Genomic DNA, 14,532 nt, shown 5'->3' on the forward strand with positions numbered 1-14,532 from the left:
GCTTCCTGGTCAGTTGGAAGACCTTTCTTACAGTTTCAGCTGGTAAGAAGTACAGAATATACACCTTGCACCACAAATGAGAAGTGATTGGTTCCTGTGTTCATTTTCACTGGAAGCCTGCCCACACTTTGGATCATGTTTATCTATAGGATTCCCCAACCTGAATATTTTAGGGTCTCACAACAAACATTTGGGGGGTCAGATTGTGGCCACTCTAAGCAACTGTTTCACTCTAAGCAACTCGAACCATTTCCCTCAGGAGGTTGTGGACTCTCCTTCCTTGGATGTTTTGTAAGCAGAGGTTGGAAACATATGGAAGTTGCTCAATAATGTATTTTGAAGGTATGATCCCACTAATAAGGAAGTTTCCAGGCCGGTAGTAACTGCGTGCTTTATTCTGATCCCTGATGAGATTCAAGGGGCATTTGGCCTTCAGGTTCCCATAGACGCCATGGGGCATCATTAGCAGCAGAAGCAACAACAGAAGCAGCAGGGATCTCATTCTGCCTCTGTCTTCTACATCTCTTGTCAGTAGCTCCTCCCACCTCCAGAGCCAGCACAGCAGAAGTCAAAAGCTCTTGCAAGACCCAAGCTGCAATGGCTCTCCCAGTCTGGGTGGAGTTCAGCTAAGGCAGAATTAAATGCCATGCAGCCATCTCCTGCTCCTGTCCCATCCTTCACCTGCTCTGAATCTCAGCTCCGTCTGACTCCAACACAGGAAATATTATCTGCACCAAATTGTTTTTCAGGCAGAGTACAATGAATAATATCTTGCTCTTGTTGATTCTGATGCTTAGGTCATGTCCAGAAATATCTCTTGAGCTTTCTGGAGAATAAATCACTATGATTTTGATAATTATGCGTGGTAAAAGTTTAGTCTCTGCAACAATGACAGAAGGAGAAGGAGAAGCGAGCTGGCGCAAGGCAGGAGGCAGGAGCGGTGAAGAGGGCAAAGGCATATGCAGAAGGAGAGGCCAGGTGGGACTACAATTCCCAGCATGCCGTGAGAGACAGAGAGAGGCAGAGAAAGACTAGCTCCTCAGAGAGAGAAAGGGCTGGTTTAGGTTTACTCAAATGGAAGGGGTAGGTTGGATCCAGGGGAAAGGGCTTCTACAGGTTTCATCCAGTTCTTAAGGTGGTGCTTGAAGGCTGTCAACTGCAGCTCAGTTTACCCAATTTCTGTTTCAAACTATGGGGGAAACTGCTGTGGTTGACATGTGCCCCTGACTTATTTGAAAAACAGCAAGAGTCCTGGAGTTCTTTAAAGACTTAACACATTTATTATGGCATGAGCTTTTGTAAACAACAATTGGTGCATCATGTTCTGATTATGTATTTTTAAAAATATATTGATTTATGATGAACTTTTCATGTTTTATGGAAGTGACTATCATTTGTTATTATTTTTGTCATAAGCTCAGGCAAATATAATATTTTTAAGTTTGAATGACAAGGGGACAGTGTGGTAGATCACTGCCAGTTTTTGATAATTGATAGTAGATCACAGCCTACTTGAAGTTGGACATGCCTGGTCTATACAATTTTTTATTTAATGGAATAACTTAAAACCACTGCCACTAAGGGAAATTGGAAAAAAGCATTCAGTTCAAAGGGGGAATTTGATGCTTTGACTGTGTCGGTGTCTGCATGCATACATACATACTAGCAAAAAAGAAGTGTTGTTTGTGTTGGCACATAATCAAACTGAGATTTCTGGATGCAAACAGTTTCTTCCACTGATCATAAAGATTCTAAACTGGCTGTAGACTGGTGAGGGGTTTGCCAGCTATTAGGAGCATACAGGAAGACACCAGAAATAGGTGATAGAAGGAGATTTTATTTCAGGAATCTGAATCCCTGATATAGACAAGAAATCTGAAGGTAAGAGCAACAGAGATAATATAAACTGACACATGCAAAACATCAAATACATTTTCAGAGAGGCTGGTTCTGTCCAGATGTAGCTATTTCGGAGGAGGAGACAACCTCTTGGCATGAAAACACCAGCTCCTATACTTTCCCTTTGCTTTTGCCAATCATTGTTTCTGATGTCAAATTGTTCACATCCCCTTTGGTGAGCATAAATACTAGGACATGTCTACATGCAGTGCTATTTTTCTAGAAAGAGAGGTGCTGGAACTCACCCTGTTTCTTAGAATAGCAATGGTGCCCACCTGAGAGGTGCGAGAACTGAGTTCCTGTGAGTTCCAGATGAAAAAAGCCCTGCTTACATGAGGTAAAGTTCCCCTTTCTTCATGTCTGAGTCTGACAACTTAACTTCTCAAAAAACCACCCATCTCCTCCCTGACTACCTAAAATCAATGTCACTGTCCTGTCCTGTACAAAACCAAAATTTCCAATAATGTCCTTCCATGTACTAACTTCTCTTGTTGCAGTTTTGCATCTCACCAAGACTCATTAGCGGAAAACATTTCTCTTCTACAAACTCTTCATAAATGTGTAGATTCCCATCAGACTTTTTAACTATTTCCTTTATTCTATGATATCCTTAGAGTTAAGTGTCAAAGGTTATGTTTAGTTTTTTCTTGTCAGATGCTCTCTCATGTTCAGATCTGGCCTCACTACAATTATGTAGCACTTGGGAAAGAAGATGCAGCCCAGAAGCCCAGCACTGGAAGCCAAGATAGAGAAGACCTGCACGGCTACCATGTATTTCCCCTTTGTGCTCAGGTAGGAGGGCACAAAGGAGACCCAAACACTGCAAAAGACCAGCATGCTGAAGGTGATCAGCTTGGCTTCATTGAAGGCCCCAGGCAGCTTCCTGGCCAGGAAAGCCACCGTGAAGCAGATGGAGGCCAGGAAGCCCATGTATCCTAGGGCAGCATAAAACATGGCAATAGACCCTTCATTGCACTGTAGGATGATCTCTCTGGGCTGGGAGCTCATGTCAGACTCTGGGAAGGGAGGAGAGATTCCCAGCCAGATGGTGCAGATGGCAACTTGGACAATGGAACAGGCAATTACAATGGAGTTGGTCAGACTCTTCCCCAGCCATCTCTTCACCCTGTTTCCTGGTTTTGTGGCCAGGAAGGCCAGCACCACAGTGATGGTTTTTGCCAACACAGAAGAGATGGCAACTGAGAAGATGATGCTGAAAGCTGTTTGTCGAAGAAGGCAGGTGGATTTCCTTGGCCTTCCAAGGAAGAGGAAGGAGGACAAAAAGGAAAGCAGGAGAGAGATGAGGAGGATGTAGGAGAGGTCCCTGTTGTTGGCTTTGACTATGGGAGTTTCTTTGTATTTAATGAAGATTCCTGACACAAAGCCTGTGGTTAAGGATAAGAAGAGAGAAAGGGAAGCTAGAAGGCTCCCCAAATATTCCTCATAGGACAGGAAGGTGATCACTTTGGGGACACATCGATCTCGGTCCTCACTTGGATGCTGATCTTCCTGACAATTGGTGCATTCATCAGCATCTGCAGAGTAAAACACACTTCAGTAACTTAATATCAGTCACACACCTACAGTGTTCTTACGTTGTTTTAATTCTGAGGAAAAGTGGGCATATGGGAGAAATCAGGAAAGAACATGGTTTTGTTGGGAAAAAGAGAGGGTATTTCATTCATGAGGTGTCATTAGCAGCATCATGTTTGGAGTAGCTCAGAAATTAGCCCTCCTATCAAAGGTCCTTTCCTCTGATATCCTCCCCTACCTTCCTGAGTAGTGATGGTCCCTTCTGACCAGGGAGCACAATCATAGCAGCACGGCGGCTTCCCTTCTTGAACCTTTTTGGCATATCCAGGGAGACAACTTTCTGTGCATCTTGAACGAGGCAGAATCTAGACATGAAGAAGAAGAAGAAGAAGAAGAGGAGGAGGAGGAGGAGGAGGAGGAGGAGGAGGAGGAGTTGTTGTTTGGATTTGATATCCCGCCTTTCACTCCCCTTCAGGAGTCTCAAAGCGGCTAACATTCTCCTTTCCCTTCCTCCCCCACAACAAACACTCTGTGAGGTGAGTGGGGCTGAGAAACTTCAGAGAAGTGTGACTGGCCCAAGGTCACCCAGCAGCTGCATGTGGAGGAGCGGAGACACGAACCCGGTTTCCCAGATTACATGACTACCACTCTTAACCACTACACCACACTGGCTCTCAGTGAGAGATTGAGCACCAAGGAGAAAGTGTCAGTAGCATTTTGCCTTTGGATGAAATTTTATCCATGTTTACTCAAAAGCAGGTCCCGTTAATCTCAGCAGGACTTAGCTCCAGCGAAGTGACCATAAGATTGCAGTCCAAGCCTTATATGTACTATTCAAAATGTTGTTAGAGCATAGCAGATGTAATAGGGAATCAAATAACAAATATAATTTCTCCTACCTTCTTAAATAGATTGGGCCATACAATTGCTTCTGGATTAATGGTGAACCTCATATTTGAGGATGCCTTTCTCTCTATTCTCCCAATCTTCACTCTACCAAGAGAGTTGTTAGGAAACTGTACCCAATTCACGATATTAAAGTCGGCGGCCACTGCCCCATCCTCATCCAAGTACTGTCCATCAGCTGAACTATTAGTATAGAAGCAGACTTCTTTCAAGAAAGGATGAAGCTAGAATAACAGGAAACTCCAGCATTAAGAGAACATAAAACCACAATGGGGACCCTGGATGGATTTCTGCCAGCAGGTGAAAACAATGTGATTGGATTATTTTATCATTCTTTCCTATTTATGTTCATTGCATTCTTATGGAAGCCACCCTGGGATCATGTTGATGTGATGTGATGAGATGAAGAAAGGTGGTTTAAGAATTTGTAGAAATAAATCAACACAAGTCATTGCTGCAATGTTTGACTCTGAATGCAGAATGATGGGGGAAGAGGCCCAGTTGGTGGAACATTTTCCTTGCACCCAGAAGGTCCTAGATTCAATCCCCAGTTGGATCTCTGGGCAGAGCTTGGAAAGTTTCCCTTCCAAAAACTGTGGAGAACCACTGCTGTTCTGTCAAGGTAGACAATACTAAGCTAACTAGACCAATGGTCTGGCTCAGTGCAAGGCAGATTCCTGTGATCCTACCATGGTAATTCCAGAGCAGAGACAATGGACTACAGTTTGCAAGAGAGAATGGACATACCATACTTTTAATGTATAAGACTATGTTTTTCTACTCTAAAATAATGTTCAAAATCGGGATTCGCCTTATACACAGATATCTTTCCCCCACTTGCTTAAATCAGAGTCCCCAAAAATAGGGACGTCTAATACATGGGGGAGTCTTATACACAGAAAAATACGGTACCTGCCATGCCCCTAGCCTTTGAAGTTCCAACTTGCCTCCTTCTCCTCCCACAATTGAAATCCGCTTTGATCTGGATGAATATGCTGCATTTAAGGCCTGAGCCACAGTTTGGATACTCAAGTAATTGACGTAGCTGTCTTGCGACTGGATTCTCTCAATGTCTTCTTGGGGCAGCAACTTCAGACTCTCCTGCTCCCTGCATTTTGTCAAACCCCTCACAGACAAGTCCTGCATTGAATATGAACAATCAAATAGTTCTTCTGAGCAGTTTAGACTAAGTGAGGTCACTGGCCCATAATAGTCCTTGTTCGTCCTTTTTTTGGTCTTCATTACAAAGGACAAAGAGCCATGCACAAATGGGAAGCAGTCAGTATCACATAATGAGAATTTGTTCTGAAGACCTGTGATTATCCAGACTTTCCCCTCACTTTGTAGCCTTTGAAGTAAAGATTCCACTTCTATGATGATAAATAGTCCATATTGAGAGTCTGTAGAGTAAACAAATACATTGACTTCTCTCCACATGGCAGGTAGTTCATGGGGTATCCAGAGCCAAGTCTTATGTACAACTCTTTCTGTGAAGGCAATACAAATTTCCTTTTTGATCATCAGAGACGTCAAGGTACTCAGGGACCTTTCTCCGTTGTCATTGTCTGGAGCAAAGAGGCCGACCCACGTCCACCGGAAATGCAGGAGGAGTTGGACCACCCCCTGGTACTGAGTGTCTTGCTTTGGAGTCATCCAGTAGACAAAAGGGAACTGGGCTTTATCATTAAGAACAAAGCCATAACTGAGCTGGTGAGGAAAGAAAAAGAGACTGGTGGTTTGTATTTCAGGACTAAGAGTGGATACTTCTATGTGAAAGAGGAGGGCAAATTGAATTGGAGCAAACCTCACAGAGTTTTTAAAAATAAATTTAATAATATTATCTTTTAAATTTAATCATTTTTTATAATTCTTAACTTACGTCTCTAAATACAGCTCTCCACTTCATGAAAGACAATTTTTCAAAGCTGTGTACAATGTAAAGCCATAATATTTATTTATTTATTTATTTATACATACATACATACATACATACATACATACATACATACCCCGCCCATCTGGCTGGGTTTCCCCAGCCGCTCTGGGCAGCTTCCAATACAATAATATATCAAATATTAAAAGTTTCCCTAAACAGGGCTGCTTTCAGATGTCTTCTAAAAGTCAGATAGTTGTTAATTTCTTTGACATCTGATGGAAGGGCATGCCACTATTGAGAAGGCTCTCTGCCTGGTTGCCTGTAACTTCACTTCTTGCAGTGCGGGAACCACCAGAAGGCCCTCAGCACTGGACCTCAGTGTCTGGGCAGAACACTGGTGTAAAATCAGTTACAACATCCTAAAAATAAAAAAAATCCTTCCAGTAGCACCTTAAAGACCAACTAAGTTAGTTCTTGGTATGAGCTTTCGTGTGCATGCACACTTCTTCAGATAGTGTGCATGCACACGAAAGCTCATACCAAGAACTAACTTAGTTGGTCTTTAAGGTGCTACTGGAAGGAATTTTTTTACTTTTGACTATGGCAGACCAACACGGCTACCTATCTGTAATTACAACATCCTAAGTTTTCCCTGCTGTCTGACTAGGTGGCACATGTTGCCTGGTGTGTTGGACCTGAACCCAGTTCTTACCTGTGGGATCTTGTAGATGCCCAACATGCTTGCAATGTGTGTGGAGATGTCGGATTCACCCCCTTCAAGAACAGCCAACAGCTTTTTCTGTCTTCCACACCTGTAGTTTGGAATACTGATTTCCCCACCAGCAAACAGGTCTATCAGGGCATCAGAAGTCATTCCTCCCTGAAAACAGGTATCATATATGCTGTAGCCGAGGGTGATATTTGGTAAGAGCCTGGGATTGTCATTGATATCCTGAACAGCAAGGGCGAATGAAAGAACATGTGCGCTCCTCCCATCCACCCAGCTGCAAAAATAGTGTGTCACACAGTTACTCTCAATTCCGTGAAAATGAAAGTCACATTCTTTTTTCTGTATTAATCAAAGCAAACAGGAAAGGAGGCCAGATGACAGGGGAAAGTAAGGCAGAGGTGTACCAGTATCTTTATATGCAGTATCTTTGCAAGGAGAAGAAGAATTTCATATTCCGCTTTATCACTACCCTAAGGAGTCTCAAAGCGGCTAACATTCTCCTTTCCCTTCCTCCCCCACAACAAACACTCTGTGAGGTGAGTGGGGCTGAGAGACTTCAAAGAAGTGTGACTAGCCCAAGATCACCCAGCAGCTGCATGTAGAGGAGCAGGGAATCAAACTCGGTTCACCAGATTACGAGTCCACTGCTCTTAACCACTACACCACACCAGCTCTCCAGGAGGAGAAAGGAGGCAAAACCAGAACACAAATCTGCCCCTTGTCTGGTGACCTTGCCCCCCCCCCAACACCCCCCCGGTCCAATGGTTAGCAACTGTCACTGTATCAAACAACCTCCCAGGCAATGCCTCACAAAACACGTTCCCAAATAATGGTTTGCATATTTCTAGTGGGGTTATGGGGAGAGCAGCCCCACAGAGCAGCCAAGAAGTATTAGCTATGTTGGGCTGTGCTGGGCACCAGAGAAAATGGTTCTGGAGCCAAATTGAGCCCACAGGCTGCTTTGCATGTGACTAAGCACAGTAGACGTTTCCAATTTGCAGCTCCATTGATTTTGTTGTGCATGGGTGAAATAATTGTGTAGTTCCAATGTTGCTTACCACAGAAGACCTGCAGCTCAAACACATCTAACAGCATTTCATACACTTCAGAGAACAAGTTATTCTTTGGAGAGCAGCACACATCAAAACTACAACCAGTTACTTAAATTGCATTATAAAATGCTTTGAAACACTGTTTTTCACCAAGCAAAAAAACATAAGAAAATATTTAAATTAAGTAAAGTAAAGCAACAGACATTCTTGTTTTGACTCCCAGGAAAGACCCACGACAGCTTCAGCTAGTTACATATTATAGGTTTATAAGCAAAGAGGGTGTTTGTTGCATTGGTGTAACATATTGCTAGCCAGATTTCCCAATTGTATTGAATCCCACTGAATGAGGTGTTTCCTCAACAAAATAGAGGGGCCAGTGATTTATCAGGGCTACCAGAAAACAGGGTTAACTCAGGTACATCAAGCAAACTGGAGAGTAGCTAGGAAGCAAAAATACACCCCATCAATACATCATTACTTACTGCTCAATTCTGTTGAAGGGGTTGCTGGAAAAGGTGAAATAATGTTGATTTTCAAAGAATCTTGGAGATATGATTCCACCAATAAGGTGGTCTGCTGGCTGGTAAAAATTCACAGCAGAAAGTGCATCGCTGATCACAATCGGTAGGCACTTTTCACTCTGCTGCATCCCGTAGGTTACGAGAGACATCAGCAGAAACAGTGTTATCATTCTGGGTCTCTCAGCTACCCTTTGCTTGTGACTGTTCCTTTCCACACTTGCCACGGTTCAGAAGAAGCTCCACATTCTAGGAAATCTGAAGCTGCAGCTAATTTACAAATAAAGGGAAGTGTCTGGCTCTGGCCTCAGGGTCAAAGGGGGATTGAGGGGAAAGGCCAAAGATTCAATGGACAAGCATCTGTTTTAAGCCCCAGGAGGTGTGAAGTGCAATCCTGACTCACCTCTTCAGGTATGGCTGAGGATGTCCCCTTCCTGGAAAGCTGCTACCAGTCAGCAAATAGTACAGATCAAAAAGGCAGCTTCCTATGTTCTGATTAAGCTTCGCACAAACTTAGCTCCCCTCTTCACCTGCCCTATATATTGGCCCCAAGGACTCTGTGGCACATGGGATAAGTGGAACAGACACAGTGGAATAAATAAACCACCAGCTGCCCTTAATTGTGATGTTTACCTGATGGTTCCCAAATGCAATAATTGAGGACAGAGGGTGTGAGGATCCCTTGGACTCTGTAAATAATCAGAAGCGATCACAGTGGTTCGGAGAAGTCTAAAGGGAAGAGAGGATTCCTCTGAAACTTTATAAGAGCAGATGCAGAGCAAGAGAAAAACATGTTTACTGAATAGACTGACATGGATCAAGGAGGGAGAAAGATGAGTTCAACTGATCTTTGTTTCCTGCTTAAGAGCCCTAGAGCTGGTCAGGCCAAAAACCCTTCAAGTCCAGCATCCTGTAATCACAATGGCCAACGAGTGGCCCCAAAGGGAAGCCCACAAGCAGGAGATGAGCACAGCATAACTTTCCCTACATGTGGTTTCCAAAACCAGTTACACAGGTGCCTCCTCCTTCCACCCATGTTCAGTTGAATTTGACTGGAGTCTCCGTGCTTTCACATTTGAGCTGTCTCTCAGTTTGGTTTCCTCACCCTAAGCTCTGGAGTATACCAAGGAGCCAAGTGTGCTCCATGAAGTGAAAGAGGGGGCTCAGGGTCATGGGAGTGATTCATGCTCTTATCGCTTCATACTTTCTGGATGTCCCGTGGTCCAAACTTTGTTTTGTGTTACGATGTTCAAAATTAGCCAGCCTCCAGGCACATTTTGCACTTAGCTACTGGCCACTTGCGACCAAGTGAAGATTCCTGGGTGCCAGGAACCAAAAGGTTGTATTGAAAATACGACTTTTGAGTCATCTGCCCCCCCCAATGGCCAGTAGACATCAGACATGACCTAGAGCTGTGGTTCCAATAACAAGTCCTGCCTCCAGATATGAATTCAGATAGGAAGGCCATTCACATTTCCATGTCAGCTCGCATACCAGCTTCTAACCTGGACATGATAGATATGGCTTCTTATACCCTTCACGGCATCCCAAAGGCATTGAACAAATGCCCTATCCAGGGAGATGACCGTAAGTGCAAAAACATAATGACCAATGAGCTCATTGAGCTGATGAAGTGTACATAAATCAGAAAGCTTGTCTACTGGCAACCTGGAGCACTGGGCAACTGTATAGAATTCTATTCCTAAAAAGGTTAGTTTAGTGGCTGGCCCTTCAGACTTTTCCAGGGTCAATGGGGCACCCAAATAATTTGTTAGGGCAGAGAAGGTATCGGTTAACTGTTGGCACTAGCAATTCTGTGATCCTATAAATAAATAATCATCTAAATAATGTACAGTTATGGAGTCGCGTGCAATGAGTGACCCACTCAAGAAATGAACAAAAGGTCTCTCCAAAGGCTACTGAACAACAGCCCTTATGCTTGAATGGCTCCTCTCCACTGATTAGACATAGCAGGACCTCAGGTTCTGCTATGGATACCTCCACCTGCAGTACCGAGTGTTGCTTTTTGGCCGCATTTCAGCACTGAAAGTGTTCACAAAGTGAACACCCAAGGAATATGGGTCCATCCTTATTTAGACGACATTCTTGTATGAACACTGGTGAGAAACAAGTGGAAGAGAGACATTGAAATAACACTGAGTTGCCTCCAGAGGCTCGAGTTCAAAGTGAACATGGAAAAGATCAGGATGATGTTGATGTCAGCATATGAGCTCATCGCAGCTGCAGACATCTAGCTTGTTGATATCATGTGATGGAGCTGACTGTGGGAAACAGCGTTCCAGTCAGTTCACAGGGCAGTTCACCGGAATTTGCTCAGAGTGTAATATGAGACCTTCCTCTTGTGATTGTACAGGAAGTCTTACTCACTTGTTTGCCGATGTTTGAAGGGAGCAGACATGTTTTCTGTAATGCTGAAGAGTCAGAAATAAAACCATGTAAATAGACGTTTCTGACTATCTCTTATCCCTGCCGGGGGAGCAGGAAAGAGTGGGTGTGCTCTTCACACGCTGGGAAGGGTCGCCTATAGAGACCTAGCCTGTGTTTGCTGGGGGATGCAGCCAGGAAGGTCACCGGAGATCAAGCCGGGTGCCTGGGAGAGTTGCCAGCTTCTCCCGATAAAGGCTTGATTCCCAACAGTTATAACACATACCTGCTGCCTCCTGCATTGTTTTTACTGCATTATTACTGTGACCTCCCTAGTGTGCAAGCCTCGACTGTGTGTATAAAAATATTTGAGGGACGCCACCCAAGTTGATGGCCATTGCCATCTAAATGGTGTTTGTGTGCCACATCTTGTCTCCAAACAGAACAATGATGTTTGTTTTCTGGTTAAATTCACGACTTTGGAACTACAGTGATTATTCCACAAAATTTATATACTGCTCAAAGCAGTTTACAAAAAGATTGCATAATTAGGGGGATTCTGGCATTATTTCTACCAAAGTGTGATGGCCTGGGGATCTGATTCAGAGGCTGAACCGGGGGAATCCCAGCCTGCACAGGAGTCCCTGCCTCCAGGGCCGGCTGAGGCAGGGCAGGGGCTTGAATCTGAAGGGCCCGCACCTGTGCCCTTCAGGAGCCACCTCAGGAGCAGACACCAGATGAATCCACTCTGGCTCCGGAGGTGACTGAGGACCCATTGCCTACAGGTGCTCCTCTCCCAGCCCTGTCACGGGAAGATGAGGCTGCCTCTGGGTCTAGTAACCCTCCAGCCTCTCCTGAGCTGCAGACGCTCAGGGCAGAGAGGCGGAGGGAACTGGTTTCTCCCAGGAGGAGTGCTCGCCTTAAGGCCAGGAGAGGCGCGTCACCTGTGGGCCGGGACCGCCCTAGGCCCCAGAGGAGATAAAGGCCAGTCAGCCCAGTCCCAGGTTGCGGGAGCAACATCGCTGGAAACCTGTTCCTGCCAGCCCCCTGACCTGCTCTTCCGGAGTTCCTGACCATGCCCAGCTCCTTGCCTTGGACCCCGCTTTGCCCTTGACGGACAGCCTCCAGACCCTCGACCCAGGACCGGACTCAGACCTCGCCGCACTGTAAACTAACCCCCCCCCCGGCCAGCACACATAGAACAGGCTGCAGCTAAGATGGCTCTTCCTCAGTGATCTAAACACAAATTCCAGCATACATTTTACCCCTCTGTGCTCAGTGTAAGTGCCTGATATAAAGGCAGCAAGTGTAATAGAGAGTGTATCTGATTTACATCTATTCTATGGTTAGCAGAACCAGATTCATTGAGTAACTGAACTTGTAGAGAAGGGAGGGTGAATGTTCAGGAAGTGGATGTTGGTGTTACAACTGGGGCATTAGTTGCCAGTGCTTTTTAATGATATTTTGGAAGGCATATATTTTCTTGCTGTTGTTAAAGTTATTTAGTTTGAAGTGAACTACTGGCTTAATCTTGAGTCAGCATTTCTCTGACGCAGGATCTTCTGTGCACCAGATTTCTCTCCCCAGGGCCCCAGCACAGTGCAATGAATGACACTGTGCTGCCATTTATTCAGAGGTTTGGACAATTATTAAAAATACCACTTGAGTTCTGGGGAGAATAAAGCACTATGATTCTGATATGGAAAACAAGGTTCACACTATGCTGCCATTTATGGAACATTAAAATAGTATGTCATTTAAAGGTCAAGCTGACCTTTGACACACACACCCCAAGCTGACCCATGTAAAAACCAAGGAGCCATTTCTGTGCATTCTTGTTCTCATGTTTTCCTCCAGGTCTGCACCTGTCCCTTGAGCCACACAGAGACTCAGGTGATGCATCTCCCCCTTATAATTATTCTTATTCTTGCCAAATCACCAGGGATTTAGACAAAGACAAATCAGCCAAACATTACAATAAAGGCTAAAGTGAGGTAATTTATTACACTGTGCTTGAAAAGTTTCTTGCATAAAATATACCCTGTGCTATGGACCACTTTTCTTGTCCAATTCTCAGGGCTTGGGTTAATCATGAGATTGTAACAGCACCTGAGGGCCAGCCATTGAGTTTTTAATATACCTCTTCAGTTGTTTCTGGGTGAGTCAAATTTGTTAGAACATCTACATATGTCTCTTCTCTGTTGATGTAATAACAAAGTCTATTGTTTCAAGAAATTTTCTTTATTCTCCTTCTGATTCCCCTCGAGCCTTTATCTAAGTTTTATCTAGGTTTTCTCTACTACAAGCCCAGGTTCTGTGGCACAGAAGTCATGACTTTTCCTCTAAGACCTTTCTTGCAAATTGGCCCAAACAGTTTCAGCTGGTAAGAAGAATAGAATACACACCCTACACCACAAATGAGAGTGACTGGTTCCTGTCTTCATTTTCACTGGAAGCCCTGCCCACACTTTGGATCATGTTTATCTATAGGATTCCCCAAATTGACTATGTCAGAGTCTCACAACAAACATTTGGGGGGTCAGATTGTGGCCACTCTAAGCAACTGGAACATTCTCCCTCAGGAGGTTGTGGCCTCTCCTTCCTTGGGTGTTTATAAGCAGAGGTTGGGTGGCCACCTTTCATGGATGCTTTAGCTAAAATTCCTTCATTGCAGGGGGTTGGACTAGATGCTCCTTGGGGTCCCTTCCAATTCTATAATTCTATTATTCTATGATAACCCTGCAATCCTAAGTAACGGATTAACATTTTCCCCAACATCGCATGTGACCCCTGAAATCCTATTTTGTTTAACAGTCCAATGAATGCGAAGATTGTGTTTGGGGTAGGTTGTGCGATACATCTATGTCATCCTCTCATTGTTCTTGATCATAAAGTTCAGAGTTTCCCTGGCCTTCTGTGTGGCCCCTTCTACTTCCCTTTCCATATAGAGGCACAATCACCTTGTGCTGGTAGTGACCATTCTGTGTGACCATTGCATTAATCCTGAACACAAAGAATGGGTTTTGATTTTCACTGATCTTTCATGCACTCCCTGTGCCCACATTTTGATTCAAGATCTCGTTTAACGTAAAGGTTGGTTTTGGTGGGTTGTGATGCATTTAAGTGACTCATCATAACTGATCTGAAGTAATGGGTTTGGGCTTCCTCCTAACCTTACATGTGGGCCCTGAAATGCATTTTCGATATAAAGGCCCAGTGAAACGAAATATTTTTGGGGTGTCATGTAACTTCTCTATGAGCGCAGTCTATTGCCTTGGTCCTAAGCAACAGGTTTCATGTCTGTCGTCGATGGGACCGTAGTAACCTGAGGGGTCCCTATGATGAATAAATGGCCTCAGCCCAGTATACTTGAAGGTACATCTCCACCCTCATTGTTCAGCCTGGACACTGGTGTCCAGCTCCAAGGGCCTTCTCAGTCGTGGTGTCCACCCTGTGGAAAGCCCTCCCATCAGATGTCAAGGAAATAAACAGCTATATGACTTTTAGAAGACATCTGAAAGCAGCCCTGTATCGGGAAGTTTTAAATGTTTGATGTTTTATTGCTCTTTTATTAATAATAATAATATTCTGTTGGGAGCTGCCCAGAGTGGCTAGGGAAACCCAGCCAGGGCG

The 14,532-nt window shown here is 44.4% G+C and overlaps 1 protein-coding gene across 1 annotated transcript; it reads right to left on the minus strand.

The window, feature by feature from the left end:
- Positions 1 to 2,535: 2,535 nt before the first annotated feature.
- Positions 2,536 to 8,645, minus strand: LOC309526209 (vomeronasal type-2 receptor 26-like; the record flags this gene model as incomplete). The annotated part of the gene is made up of 6 exons (XM_082212123.1): positions 2,536 to 3,434; positions 3,671 to 3,797; positions 4,332 to 4,562; positions 5,251 to 6,045; positions 6,927 to 7,218; positions 8,479 to 8,645. The coding sequence occupies 6 exons, from the start codon at positions 8,643 to 8,645 to the stop codon at positions 2,536 to 2,538; spliced, it is 2,511 nt and encodes an 836-aa protein (XP_082068249.1).
- Positions 8,646 to 14,532: the final 5,887 nt, after the last annotated feature.

The sequence above is a fragment of the Podarcis vaucheri genome (genome assembly GCF_965113315.1).
Source record: "Podarcis vaucheri genome assembly, chromosome: 2".
NCBI classification, from domain to species: domain Eukaryota; kingdom Metazoa; phylum Chordata; class Lepidosauria; order Squamata; family Lacertidae; genus Podarcis; species Podarcis vaucheri.